The following is a 14848-nucleotide window of genomic DNA, read 5'->3' as shown; positions in this document are numbered from 1 at the left end:
TCCTCTCCTGGAAGGAGGTTGTAGCCGGGTGGAGGGGTCGGGCTCTTCTGCCAGGAGACCAGCGACAGGACGAGAGCACACAGCGTCAGGCTGCGCCGGGGAGGTTTAGGCTGGACACTGGGAAGAATTTATTCGCAGAAAGAGTGACCGGCCATTGGTCCCGGCGCTCCCTCCCGAGGGGACCCGCCCCGCGGTGCCGTGAGGGGGCGCGCGCGCCGGCCGGGCAGCCAATGAGCGGCGGCGCCGCGCGGGGCGGGCGCGGCGGGACAAGATGGTGTCGGCGGGCGCGCTGCGCGTGGTGCGGTGCGGGGGCGGCGCCCTGCGCGGAGCCAGGGCCGTGTTCTCCGCCGACTCCAGGCGAGCGGGATGGGGGGACGGGGGCTCCGAACCCGGGGGGCGAGGTGGGGGGGATGGGCTCCCGAGCTCTGCCCGTCGGTGTCCCCCGCGGCCTGCGGCCCCCCGCGGGGCGCCCGGGCCGCTGTGCCCGCGGTAACGCGGTTTTCCCCCCGCAGGTACCTGCTCTGCGCCTCCGGGGACTTCGTGAAGGTGTACAGTGTGACCACCGAGGAGATCCTGCGGCTCATGGGCGGCCACGCCGACCTGGTCACGGGCATCCAGCTGAACCCGCACAACCACATGCAGGTTTGCGAGGGGAAGGTCTGGGTGGGGATGGGGGTGCCCCCGGCCCTCCTCGGGGACTGTCCCGCTGCTGGCTGGAGTTTGGGAACGAGCTGGGAGAGATTGGAGCATCGCTGAGTTAATGCTGCTCTGAGATATTAACTCTGAAATAATAAGAACGGTAAATGTATCTGTTATCTACAAATAACAACGTGAAACGCCATGTGGATTGCACTGGTTGAATGAAATGACAGCAAAAGGGAAATGTCAGCAAGATTTCCGGTTCTTTGATGATTGAGGGGTACAGGAAGCATGTGAGAAGATCAGCAACACTTACTGTGGCTGGTGTTTCCCTCTCTCTATCTGTTGGTACAAATGCAGAGTTGAGTAAATCCCTTTAATTTGCCCAGTGGCTCTTGCTGTCCCCAGCCTGCCTTCTCTGCTCTGGCTCTCAGTTTACTTAATTTTTTTTTTTGTATCTATATATAAACAGCAGTTATTTACCAAGAGGGACTGATCTGCATATTAGCTGTGAAAAATCTGATGCAAGTGTTAATAGATGTTCCCATAATGGGTGTCTGTGTAGTCACACTTCATGACAGTGTACATTTTAAACTAGAATGCTGCACTTCTATTGCACATTCTTTGAAGGTAGCACAGAGCTGGTCTGTGCCCTGTGTTTTTGATGATCCAGTTACCTGGAATCACAGTTCCAATGATCAGCCTTCCAATTTTTAAGTTGTGATTTTATGTAAAAGCTGACTTTGAAATATTGCTTTGGCTCATATATTTATTTTTTTTTCCCCTCAGCTCTATTCTTCCTCTCTTGATGGCACCATTAAGCTTTGGGACTTCATGGATGGGATTCCCATTAAAGTATGTTGAGTTATTCCTGTTGAACACATGTCAAAATTATTCTTGACTCACTGATTGTAGAATGCTGCTATTACTACAGGTGGGCACAAATCAGTCTGAGATAAATTGTTCTGCCTTTAACACAGCCTGAAAAACACCTATGGCAGTGACAAAATGTGGCAGTTGATGTGTGATGATGATGCAGGTTCTTTTGCGGGATGTAATGACACACTGACTTTGCTCCTTGCTGCAGTTTGGAGCCCAGTGTAGCTCCTGGGGAATGTGCTGCAGTTTGGGATATGTCAGTCAGAATTGATATAATGGGTTGAAAAGGTGGGCTGCCAACTGTCCTCTGGATCCTGTTTTCTGCTAAACAGAGGCACTTCCTTAGAGTTGGGCCTTCTGATTTGTGTTAGGGGTAAGGTGTCTTTGGGTTTTTCAGTAAATCCGATGTCTCATATTTTACTAGTACTGTTTTCACATTTGTATTAATCCTTAGTAGAATAAATATATTTGTATTTGTCTTTGACTCAAGAATTTTAATTATTACATGAAGAGATATTTAAAGCACAGATGCTTTCCTTATTCTAAAAGCTTAGTGTTATCCACTGTTGAAAAGCATACAGTAATTGTTGACCTCCTCTTTTGTTTTTCTTCAGACTTTCACTGTAGGATGCGAACTTCTGGCACTGTACACCCTTGCCAGTGCCGAGGACTCAGTGTTTGTTGTAATTCCAAAGAAGGGTGAACGAGGTACAGTCCAGTTAACACCATCCTTGTCATCTCAGTCATTCTGTGTCTGTGCTGCTGTCACATCAGGGAATGCTATTCTGCGGGAATGTGCTTTAATGTGTTCGTCGTGGAAATATTTCTTAAATCCCGTGGCAGATGTCTGTAGTCCTGCATGTCGTGCCTGTTTTCTGTTTTCATTCTGTGACATGTATTATTTCAGTATTTGTCTAGAAGAGTGCTTATCTTCACTTGTGAAGCATCTACTGCATGGATGTGATCTCGTAGATGCAGTAAATCTTTGGGCAGTGCTTACGAAGGTACAGGGTACACTACTTAAGTTGAGTAGGAGTACCTGAGATGACTCTTCCACTTTTAGCAGTGTTAACATAAACAGACTGTTTCTATTTAACAGCATGCCTAGATATTTTTTAATAGGATTTTGTGTGAAATAAACGTGGCTTAGCCTTACTCCATACCGTGATATACTGCTGCTTCAGAGCAAGAGCAAATACTGTGCAACTTGGCTTGGTTTCTGCTTACAGTTGCACCCACTGTCAAGTCCTTGTTCCTCAATACTACTGTTTGAAACAAGGAGACTTTTTTCTTTGGCCAGATACATTCCAGCTGGTCTCAGTGAAGCTGAGCAAAGGAGCAGGCCAAGACTTGGAAGCCAAGGAGCTCTCAGTGGTTCTGGACGGTGTGGGGGCATCACCGAAGCAGATTGCGTTCGGAAGAGAAGTATATTCACCTCTCAGTTTTTTTCTTCTGTGGGGTGTTGGTTGGTTGGGGTTTTTTTTTTTTGTCTCAAACTCTATGCTGTTTATGCCTTCACACAAGCACAAAACCAAAAGTAAATGAATCTGTGCAAGGCCTGTGCTTTATTTTATCTTACTAGAAAAAGGAAACAAACAGTTATCACACGAAAGTCTGTACTTAACGTCAGCTCACGTGTTGTCTCCAGTGTTAAGCACTTTGTAGTGAAATGTGATTTTATTTATTTTTTTTTTGTTTTGTTTTTTTAGCTCTTTCATATGTAAAAACATAATCTGTATATCCCAAATTGTTTTACTCTTAACAGGGTGAATATGTGGTATCAGTGAAAGAGGTTAATCTCCAAGTTTATTTCTTTAAACGGAAACTGTTGAACAGGTAAGAAGGAGAATAAAGACGTCAAGTATTGATTCAGCCCAGTATATCATAAGTGTTTATTAACTGGTGATGTGTGCACACATGATTTCGTGTTTGTCAGCAGCCATTTGGTTTTATGCTGTAGGGACTGTGGTCACTATACAAGAAGCTTCCCACAGAGGCAGGCAGTGAGCGTGGCAGTGGCACCTTACCTTTGTAGCTCAGGGATCTATTTTTTTCAGGTGAATACTTAGGCTGATGCTGAATTGAAACAAGCAACATAGTTTGGGCATGGGGAGGAAAGAGGAGTAGAGGAGAGAGAGAGAAAGAAGCAAAAAATTTTTCAGCTTGATTGAAGGCAAAGAATAATGAAATAAAGAGAAAAATAAGTGTCACTATTTTGTTGAGGGTGCATGCAACCTTAACAACTTGGAGATGTTTCATTTTGCTAATCAGAAGTATTTTTTATGTGCGCTACGTGATCCTTTTGAAGGTTTGTTTCGAAAAAACCAACCCAACTTGTATAATTAAAGGTACTTCCTTATCTCTTGAAGGTTTTCTTTACATTCAGTGAAGACAAAAGGTGGAGACAATCAGTTCAGCTGCGTAGCGTGCCACCCTAAAGAGGATTGCATTGCAACTGGCCACGCTGACGGCAAGATTCGCCTCTGGTACGTGCATTTTGATTCAACTGCTCTGACCAAAGAAATCAAACCTGAGCAAAGCAGTTTGATTTGTCCTTAGTGCTGCCATTTTTGGAAGTCTTAATGAACAAAGAATGAGCAGTGTCCCTGCAGTATTGACACTGAGTGCAAGGGACAGCTTCAGTGCAATGTCAAAGGGAAAAATACTCCTGTTGAGCTGTGCTCCACAAATCTAAACTTAACGTGAAAAAAGTAATGTGTGAACAGCAGAAATAACACTCTATGGGCAAGCAGAGTCCTAGGGAGAGCACACCAGTGGAACTACATCGTTAAAAACACACTGGCCAAGTTGCTTCCAGGAGTGAGTTGCTCAGTACATGTAAACTGCGAGGTATGGATGGCCAGGAGGGTGCTGAAAACCTTCTAGTGTGGTTCTTTCCCTCAGCATCACCTGAGCACTCAAGAAGCTGTAGTCTGGAAGTTAGAGGAGAGGATGATATACTTGATTTAATTCAGCATTTCTTTTCCTTTGTTCTGTTTTAGATTTTGTGAGTAAAAAACTGTTCTGTTCCTCCCCACACAGGAGAAATTTCCACCACAAGAAAGAATACACATATTCCACACTGCACTGGCATCATGATATTGTCATGGATCTGGCTTTTTCTATGGAGGGTGAGTAAAAGAAAAGTAAAAAACAAGACAAAGCAACAAAAAAACCCCCCACCAGAAGCAAACCTCCATGAAACAAACAAAAAACACCTTTCAAAGTCAAAGAGTTGCAGCAGGGAGGGAAGAATCAATACAACTTTGAGTTTGCCCACTTACAACAAACTAATTTTTAGATTTTTTAAGTATATCCAGTAAGGATCTAAAATAAAAATGGAAGCAGTTGTTACTTTTTTTGATGTAATTTTGATTGGCATTCATAATGTCAAATATCTACCTTCTGTGGTAGAATGTAAAATCTAACCTCTCCTCTTACCTCTTCTCCCCTACCTCTGCTCTCATTCCCTCTCCTTTTCATCAGTAATACTAATTAAACAAGCTGGTCTGGTTGAACTCAAACCTAGTGTCAGAAATACTTCACTTTTATCTGAATTGTGTGATCTGAACTATTCTCAAGATACTTCTTAGTGCAAAGTACTTGTCAATGAAAGAGAACAATTCAGCTGTATTCTAACACAAATACTCAGCTGATTCAGAAAGTAAGGGGATCTGCTACTCCCAAAGCATTGTTTGAATTTTACTGTAGGCACAGATTCTTCTTGCTTAATCCAGGTTTCTCTAGCAATTTAACATGAGATAATAAGAATCATATCTCCGTGTGTGGCCCAGGCTCAATATATTTGCTTTGTATGTGACAGTTTTAAAAGGTTTTGAGACACTTACGTTTGTCTGCCATTGTAAAGATGCGTGCTACTGAATTTTTGGTTTTAAGCACAGCCTGTAACTGCATTTTGATTTCTGGAAAAGGAACCAGGTTGCTGAGTGGTGGAGTTGAATCAGTTCTAGTGCAGTGGCACAACGAATCATCGTGCCAGAAGGACTTCCTGCCTCGTTTGGGGTCTCCCATTGAGTACATCTCCATGTCATCTGACGGCGCGCTCTGCTGCACCTTGCACACGGACAACAGTAAGCCCAGCCAAACTTGAGTATGACCTCATGCAGATCTGTATGAGCTTTATTTTGTTGGTTCCATGTTAATTAACCAGATACTGCATAAAATTTCAACGCTGATCTGAAAGGACAGATGCTTAAAGTGATTTGTTTTCTCTTTCATCAGCTCTGTGAGTTTGCCTGGTGACTGCTGTAACTTGACTTTCCACCTTGATGTAGGGGTGTCATAAATTGGGAAAAGATACAATTGGGAAAAAATACATCGACCATTGGTTGTGGTCCCTTCCCCGCTGTGAGATGGGGTTACATTGCAAAAGCCTTTAGCAAGACTTGGTGTGGTTTCTCTTTCAGGAATTACAATAATCAACAGCAACCTAAGGTTTTCCAGAAGTATTCAAGGGCTAATCAAAAGTAAGTTCAATAAAACTTATCTTCCCTTTAGAGGATGGAATGTGTCACTTACCACCTTTGGTCATTTGTCACCTGATTTTTGTTTCCAGGTAGGGATGTCAAGACTGGCCTGGTGGTTGATCCTAGAACCAAAGCTCTGGTCATGAATGGAGAGCCTGGCCACTTGCAGTTCTATTGCCTCCAAAGTGACCAACAGCTGTTCAGTGTAAGTTGAATGAGCTTGTACCAAAACTTTATTTAGTCAAGGAACTGGTGCATCAGAATTTGTTTGAAGACTTAATATGGAAAAAAAAGGGAAAAAAACCCCAGCAGCTATATGGCAAGGCTGGATTCCAAGCTGAGATGTTCTTGGCTTTATTGCAAACTTTTTACCTGTTAAGCATAGCTAAATGTTGATAGTCGAAAAAGTACTTCAGAGCAGTGTGCTGCTCCTGTTAAATGTCCAATTTCTAGGTAAAATCCCTCTAAATCATCTTCTCTTCTTCTTTCCTACTCATGGGATGGCTGTGGAATGCACATTGCCCTAATGATGCTTTCCCTACATATTGATTGTTTGGGGTTTTTTTTATGCCACAGCCCAGTCAGGTCTGATTATTGCTTTCAGAGCATCCTTTCTCCGTGGTTTTGTGGATGGTATCTCTTAGAGCTACACTTGAATTTTGAAGTCTAATGTTGGCCTCGTTTTGCAGCTGGACATCGTGCAGCGCCAGTACATCCACGAGGCAGGTCTGAAGCAATCTGACCTGGTGAAGGTCGCGTTCAGCGCCCGGGGCACGTGGCTGGCCACGGTGGAAGAGAGAGAAGAAGTGACAGACCCCGAGTTAGAGCTCAAGCTGTGGTTCTATGAGGAAGAAACACAAAGGTAACAATAACAGAGCTGGCTTTCTGGGTGTCAGAGTCACACAACTACCTGCTCAGACGTGGTCTTGCGAAGGCAGAGTTCTTCCAGGTCAACTAAGAAAATTCTAGGGCAGACTGTAGGAAGTTTACCATGCACACTAGAAGCATTTGCAACAGCACACAGAATTGAAGTAAATGCAGATTGGACATGCTCTGAATCTATTTTACTTAGAGTAATCAGACAGGCTATTATAACCATGGGACTTAAATTCACTTATTTCCTTGGTATTAAAAATCATACACATGACAGAATAGTTCTATAGCTTGTTCAGTTTTCTGATCTCTGTCTAATCCATCATTCATTGATTAGCCCTTCTAGAGTACATTTATTGTGGTTTTTTTTCTTTAGCTAACATATGCATCTGCTTAATAGACTTACCCTAATTTTCTTATTTATAAAAGTACATTTTGACTATAAATTGTTATTTTCCTAAAGAAGAAACAAAGCAAAAGAAAGCTACTACACAGATCAACTATGTGACTGATTTTCTAAGTACTGGAAAGATTGCCCAGAGTTCAGGCTGAATATTTGAGAGATACTTACCTAGTGATAGTCGCTGAGCTACAATCTCTCTTGCTATATGTAATTGATGAGGGAAATCTGATCTGGAAATGTGATACCATCTAGCTGTCTTAGTTAGACCAAACTTCTTTTATCCCTCATCTCCCTGCCCATTCCAGAATCAACTCTAAGCTGAAATCTTCCCCAAGTTCCAAATGAAAGAGAATGACTAAGCTTCTGTTTTCTTTTCCTGTAGCTTTAAGCTGAATACAAGAATAAATACACCCCATGACAACCACATCACAGACATGTGCTTTCGTGACATGGGTGAACTGGAAGATGACTCCCTGATACTGGTGACGACTGGCAGAGACTGTGTGTTTAAAGTCTGGGTGATGGTAGAAGACACTGATCCAGAAGGCAAGTATGGTCAAAACATAACATACCCTTATTTGCCACCTTGTAACGTAGAATCCTGAGAACATCCTGAGCTGGAAGGGGCCTACAAGGATCACTGAGGTCATGCTTATAGAAATTGTGACCCTCCCTTCATCTGCTCAGTCCTGTGCACTGATCTGCTTCTGCTGCTGCATGAAGTGTTGTATTCTCATGAGCAGCCTGGGATGAAGTTCTGTCACAGTTTTGCAGTATTATAGATTGATATGGAGGTTCCTGAAATAGCAAAGACCTTGCTGAGCCTGCTGCAGAAAGGAATGGCAGCCTGTGCTGATTGTTTAAAGGATTGTTTGTGGTAACAATTTTTCCATGCTGGGAAAATGGATTTTTTTTTTTTTTTTGAGACTTCTGCTCAAGGGAGCAGGATGCAGGAATGTGTTAAAATAATAGCACTTTGCCGTTCTGCAGTTCCACCACTTCAGAGTTCATTTTTTGAACATCCTTTCTTCCTTTTAGACAGTTAAACATCCTAGAATAGGTATTTAGGATCCACTTCCTAAGCACTTTAGGTAAGCAAATTTCACTTGCTGATGCTGATGTTCAGTTGTTGCAAACAGAACACCTCTGGATCTGTATTGCCCTCTGTGCCTTTGCACGTGAAATACAAAAGATTTCCACTTAGTAATTTCCTTTTACTTGAGTGTTATTATGGTGCCAGCCACACTTAAATGAACTGCAGCTTCCCTGCCACTTGGGTGCCTTGTCTTTTCATGTTCCCAAAGAGCTGTAACAGTGGTCATGCTGAACTGCTTATGGTTTAGTAACCTGTTTGTCTTTTAATGGGCAGGTGAGAACATGTTCAAAAGTACTTTTGAATCACTGAGGTTTCCATTTGGCAACCTTCCTTTGCCAAATTGACTTTCTCTGTCAGAGCTCTTTGCTCCTCAGCTGATGAGAAGGATAAAAGCCTGTGTTCATTTAATAGCAACTCCCTCAATGGTATCTGGAAGTGCTTGGGTTTGCTTTTTTTTTTTTTTTTTTTTTTTTTTTTTTTTTTTTTTTTTTTTTTTTTTTTTTTTTTTTTTTTTTTTTTTTTTTTTTTTTTTTTTTTTTTTTTTGTAAATTATTCTGAGCCTAAATTATATTCAACTTAATGAGCGGCTACTCTGATCCTGAATATAGTGTGGGCTGGAGATGAAACCTAATGGGGTTTGTTTTCCTTCCACAAAATAATTTTGTATCTACTGACTGGCCTCATCTGGGGTGTTTTTGTGTGTTTGTTTCTTATTGACTACAGAGTTCTGTTCCATGGCCTATGTAAAAATACAAATTAGTGCTGACTCCTGTGGTGTCTTTGCCCAGGGGGGACAAGGTAGGAATGCCCAGGGAGAAAGGCTCAACGTGCTGCAGCTTCTGTGCAGCAAATACTGGTAAACTAATGAGCTCATAAACTGAGTACACGCTGGGATGTTTTTAATCGCAGCAGATCTCTCGCTGTGCCTCTAGATGGTGCCATGCAGTTTGAAGTAGTGAATAGTTTGTGGCTCTTTTACAGGCAGGTCTTTTAATCATCAACTTGTGGCCATTATATAAAGGATTGCTTAGCATAGGGTGAGCTGCTTTTCCTTTCTTTCCTCATCCTACTCTTGTGTTTCAAAAGCATGCTGTGTGAATTATTTTATACTGGGAAATGTTTGTTAATGTGGTGAGTACATCACTTTGCTTCAGTTTATTTTATGGCAGTTTTCAACAGTGGGAAAGGTATCCCAAAGGAATGCAGGTTAACCAGCACAAGGAAGCACACTGATGGGTCACTTGGTAGTCCTCAAATCTTCTGTAATGAACCATGAGCTTTGTTGTACTCAAATACAACCTGTGTTCAAATTTCAAGTTCGTGTTCTTGCTAGAGTTTTAAAAGAACAGTATGTTTGAGAACAATAAATGCTGGATCTACTTGAGTACTGATTTTATCTAAGATCTGCTATTCAAGAGCACAGTTAACAGAGTTGGCAGAGTGAGCATGGATATTGTACTGTGTAAGGCTCAGGATTCTCTGCTCAAATGCAAAACTGAGGACAAATGAAAACCCTACCAGATGTTTCTCATACTAGAACAGGACAGGTTCTTTGTGCTCTTCCAAAACATAAACCTTCTGAGACAAAACTGCCTTGCTCTTGAGCCTATTTTGCAACAGTAATACTTGAATTCCTTTTTCGTGTACAGACTTGAATTAACTGGCTTGTTCATTCAATGCAGCACAGCAAAGTGTGAGCTGGAGCTGTGACTTTGTAGGCAGCTACCACAACTACCAAGCTACTAACTGCTGCTTCTCAGAGGATGGCTCTCTGCTTGCTGTTAGCTTTGAAGAAACTGTCACTGTTTGGGATTCTGTCACCTGGGATCTTAAGTGTACGTTTTGCCATCCACCTGGAAATATAAGGTATGTTTTTCATTGCTCTTTTATGTCTTGCTTGAACTCTCAGAAAAGAAAGAATCAATTCACAGTAGTCAAAGACTTTATGTATATTCATAAAAACATTGAATTTAAGTCTTAAATTCATATATAGAAAAGACTCTAAAATGGCTTTTAGGTGGTTGGTAACTTCCTGTTAAAAACAAGATCAAGCTTTTCAGTTTCTTCATCTTACTTGCTTATGCCATACTTAAATATGTACCATTGGGCACACAGCAGTGTGTTGATAGCCCTTCTTTTTTCCCCCATTAGTGTAGGGATGAATCAAAGCACTGAAGAAGTATAAATACAAGAACTTTGTTCTGTATTCATGCACGCACACATACAAACAGAAATTATATCAGTAAATCATGACATCATCTCTGTTATGAAATACATATCTTAATCCTCTCTAACCTCTGTTGGGAGATCCGGGTTTGCCTGGGAGGCTATCCTGGCTTGCTCAGCTGTGTGCCCTCGTGGTAAAATACACCATTATTGCGTGGTCACCGTGTTTTTTTTAAAGACTGACACAAAGAATCGTAGAAGGATACAGAGATTTCTCGCTTTCATGGTTTTGTGTGTATGTTTCTAAGCTTTTCTTTTGTGCTGTGAAGTCTGTTTTGTTGATATGGGTGCCCTGAGATAAGAAACTGAAAAACATGATTCTAAAAGTGGTGTGCAGGAAAACCATGGGAGGCATGTGAGCTTGGTAGGGTGGCAGGTTTTTCCCAGTCAGCTGCTCCTCTTACAGCCTTTACTATGTGTTATAGTAAAAGGAAATAAATTCCTCTAGGAATATATGAAGTTACTGCATTAAATGCATAATTTCAAAGGGCTATGCTTTAATATACAAATTCTTTCCCTTACAAGCTTTTCTTTTTTTGAAAATGTTTTATCATTAGAAACCAAAAGGGCTGTTTTAGTATTCTCAAGCAAGAGACTGAGAAATTAAACTAAGTGGAAACAAATCATATGCTTTCTTCAGGTGGAGCAGCTTATAATAACAGCTTTTTTTTGACTGCTCCTCTCTTTCTAGTTCTTATAGCAATACTTAAGGGTTCTTCAAATATGCAAGTTATTTTCCAGTCTCAGTGTGAACACTTACATATGGGTTTTTAATTTACTTAAAGCTTAAAATCCGTCCTTTAAATCATAATGCTGTAGAAACATGCAATCCCTTTAGATTTATGCACACTTCTGAATCTCCCAGACCTACCTGATGGTTGTATGTGAAGTTTTGTGCCACTTAGAGGTGAAAGCAAAAAGCAAGCTTGATTTAGGTATCAGAACTAAATCTTAGCTGAATGTTTTTTGTGAATGGTGAATCTTTGGTACGTAGAGAAACAAAGATGAACTCTGAAGGTCACTAACTTGTTTTGACTTTTTACTTCTGTAGGAACATCTGCTTTGGGAGACTAACATGTTCCAAGTACCTTATTGGTGCCACTGATTATGGCTTTCTGTGTTGCTGGAACCTGCTCACTTGTGCATGTAAGATCAGCTTGAATGTGTGCGAGAGTAACTTAATACTTCAAATTACTGTGAAACCTTAATTCTAGTTTGACATACTACAGAACGCCCTGTGGAAATGTTATTTTCATACTTCAGTCAGGATAGCCTCCTGTCCAGTGTGCATATGCTCTGTGTGCATGTGTAGAGTAAATTCTAAGTTAGATGTTGATAACCCAGCAATAGGGTGGTACTTCTTACCTTTGTGTAGAAGCTGGTGGTCTTTGTGTACTTTCATTCACCAGGGAATAAGGGAAGCTGCATGCCTCTTTCCAGTGGTTAGGGCCCTGTGTGTCGTTTCCTGTTACACCTTCTGTTGGGCAGAGTGCCGAGGTAGAACTGAATGGCTCCTTTTCACCTCTGCCTCGTGCTGTGCTTGCCTTTCAGTGGAGTGGAGTGCCCACCTCAACATCGTGGTTCTGCAGCCCGATCCCCTTTCGGAACATATCGCTGCGGTCTCGTGGCTCTCCAAAGAGTCCAGCTGTGAGTACAGAGGCTTCTTTGACAAGTAACAGTCAGCAGAATTTAAAACCGGGGAAGCACAATTTCTGGAAAAGGTTTTCTTGGAATTCAGACCGTGAAAGCTGTAAGGTGGATCTGAGTCTGTGCTTGCAGCTCTGGATACTGAGCCATGTCTGGCGGCAGCCATCGAGTAAAGCACGCTGGCTGCTCATCTTTTCTTCCAGCAGTTAGTTTTTGGTACAGGATAGAGCTCAGGATTAATCAGGTTTTCTGGGTAAGGGTCTGACCCTCTCTTGTAAATGCAAAACTGCTGTTGAAATACACAGCTGTGTTTTAGAGGTCTGACTGTAAATTAAGGTAACTCTTCCTAAAGCTACTGTCCTACATTGATTTCCAAGTATGTTGTCTGGATTGGAGTGCTGTGAAAGGTGCCTTCCACTATGCCTAAGGTTATCCAGTTCTATTCCTGCAAACTACTGCTTGGAGGCAATCCTGTCCAGCCCTTGCTGGCTGTGGCTGTAGGAAGGTCAGAATTTCATGAGTTAAAGAGATGTTCTTGGTTTTTCAGTGTTTGTGTTTAAACCAAGTGAGCCACGGCCGATCTACATCCAGAGAAACCTTTGTAAAGAAAAGATCCTCCTTGCTGCATTTGTTCCAAGAGATGAACCTGAAACAACTGGCTCAGAAAAACACCTTTGGCTGAGAAGATCCCAGCTACTTTTTCTTACAGATACACAAGTAAGAAATAGTGATTAGCAGGTGGTTCCTGGGGAAAAAGTATTTTAAGTGTGGATTGATACAAATTCAGAGTTGTGCTGTTAAGTGTTTTTTTTTTTTTTTGTGATTTCAATTCAGTGTCAACCATGCTTTGTTCTTTATTAAAAGCTTTCAACTGCCAAAACAGCCCAAGCTCAAAATTATTTACTAGTTTGCTACTTCTGATAACTTATGCTGCCTCACTGATATGAGAAACTAGATAAATTGGGAACATTGCTTATGCTCTTTAACTTAATCACCTAGAAGCTGTAAATGTTATTGCTGATTATACAAATGTTCCATATGGTACTCAGTTTTCCCTGTAGTTTCTGAGTGGGTCTAGGGTGTCTGTTTGTTTGTTTCCCCAAAAAGTCTATAGAACCTCTAGGTCCATTCTTGCTTCCTTTCAGTTTCTTTCAAAATAAAGAGGAAGGGATGTGTTTGTCTCTTCCACTTGACTGATAGAAACTTTTGGGCCAGTTGGAAGCTTCTGTAGGCAAGGTATGGCAATGTGGGAAACGGTTTCACCCGTGCTAACTGTGCTGCATCCTTCTGTATTTTAGGAGCTGATGACACTTAGCACAAAGCCTCTGGAAGAAAGGCTTACAGCGTCGAGCAAACAGGTACCTCTCGTGGGAGTTCTGACAGAGCTGTACAGACCAGTTCAAAATTCTGATGGGGTTCACTTTGTCATACTTGCATTCCCTTCTATCATGAAAATGCACACCAGATCCTTAGCTGGAGTCATAGGCACTTACCTGTGAGGGGAGTGATCTGTACTTGCTTATTTTTTGACAGAATCGCTGTTTGTAAAAATCTTTTTGAAAAAGTATCAGTAAGCTACTCCCTCCTTTTTCCATTTCCCCTGAATAATAACAAAAAGATACATCTCTAAAGGATTCAGATTACACAAATGAAGCAAAATGTTTGAATAAGCTCTTTCCCTTTCTTGGTTACACATGGAACCTTTAGTGTGGCCTCCACTGTGCTTTCTGATGAGGATGAACAATTGTCAAGTCAATTGTGACTTATCAGTGAGAAAGAATTCCAAAATGTACTTCTGTGGAGAAGTAGACCGGGAAATTGGGGTTTTTTTGAATTCATGTTGAAGGAGTGTGTCACACTCACTGAACAGACTAAACCAGCAGCACTTGATTAATTTGATTGGTTAGGTAAAATAGATCAAAGTAGAAAGTAGTATCTTTCTGATAGAAAATCCAGTGGTAGTGTGGGCAAAAGCAGTGAGTTTCTTTGGAGGGTGGGGGAGTAATTTAGTGCTCAGATTAGGGAATATTGATCTAGGAAAGTGCCAAAAAGGGAAGGTGCCATGTTTTGCTTCCTGTTAAATAATTAAATCTCTCTGCAGATGATGCTGGGGTATAAACAATCTTCTGGTCCTAAGTGGAATCTGAAACTCATACTTAGTTTTTCTGGCACACGCACCAACTTCCATATTTGGAAATTAATGGGTCCATCAGCCAACCAAAATCTGGTGTTCTGGAGAGTTTTGCAACCCTCTGAGTAGGATTGTCTCCAGCTGCCTGACAAAGAGCCACATAGCTCAGTTAAATTTGAGTGTAGAGTTTTGTCATCTGGGTTGGTTCTGAATTCTGGTAACTTTAAACGGGATGGAACTTCGATTTGTGACACTAAAACTCTGCTTACAACTTTTACATTTCTCAAGCTGGCAGTAGAAGAAAGTCTCCCTGTGACCCCGTTCAGTTTGCTGTTGGGAAAGCACAGACGTCAGCAATCACAAGAGGATGTAGACCTTGGAAAACTAGTTGTTCAGAATAAGCATGAACAAGCTTCACCTGCTGTCAGAGAGGTAGGAGTAATTACAGTAAGTGTACAAACAAAACA

At 41.7% G+C, this 14848-nt stretch overlaps 1 protein-coding gene across 1 annotated transcript in view; it reads left to right on the top strand.

Moving 5' to 3' along the window:
- Positions 1-259: 259 nt before the first annotated feature.
- The window catches only part of WDR75 (WD repeat domain 75), a 16346-nt gene continuing 1757 nt past the window's right edge, over positions 260-14848 (top strand). Inside the window, exons 1-19 of the mRNA XM_027904656.1 lie at positions 260-357; positions 513-642; positions 1429-1494; positions 2133-2226; positions 2819-2943; positions 3284-3354; positions 3888-4004; positions 4561-4649; positions 5451-5609; positions 5946-6005; positions 6095-6210; positions 6695-6867; positions 7664-7827; positions 10060-10243; positions 11655-11749; positions 12155-12250; positions 12798-12967; positions 13549-13608; positions 14670-14813. Of these exons, the coding sequence (XP_027760457.1) occupies positions 272-357; positions 513-642; positions 1429-1494; positions 2133-2226; positions 2819-2943; positions 3284-3354; positions 3888-4004; positions 4561-4649; positions 5451-5609; positions 5946-6005; positions 6095-6210; positions 6695-6867; positions 7664-7827; positions 10060-10243; positions 11655-11749; positions 12155-12250; positions 12798-12967; positions 13549-13608; positions 14670-14813 (2199 nt within the window). The 5' untranslated portion in view covers positions 260-271. The remainder of the gene's footprint in view (positions 358-512; positions 643-1428; positions 1495-2132; positions 2227-2818; positions 2944-3283; positions 3355-3887; positions 4005-4560; positions 4650-5450; positions 5610-5945; positions 6006-6094; positions 6211-6694; positions 6868-7663; positions 7828-10059; positions 10244-11654; positions 11750-12154; positions 12251-12797; positions 12968-13548; positions 13609-14669; positions 14814-14848) is intronic.

The sequence above is a fragment of the Empidonax traillii genome, unplaced genomic scaffold (genome assembly GCF_003031625.1).
Source record: "Empidonax traillii isolate 1590-97213 ecotype Southwest subspecies unplaced genomic scaffold, ASM303162v1 scaffold1072:size191264, whole genome shotgun sequence".
NCBI lineage: Eukaryota > Metazoa > Chordata > Aves > Passeriformes > Tyrannidae > Empidonax > Empidonax traillii.
Note: the sequence above shows the minus strand (reverse complement) of the source record. Positions and strands in the feature narration are given on the sequence as shown.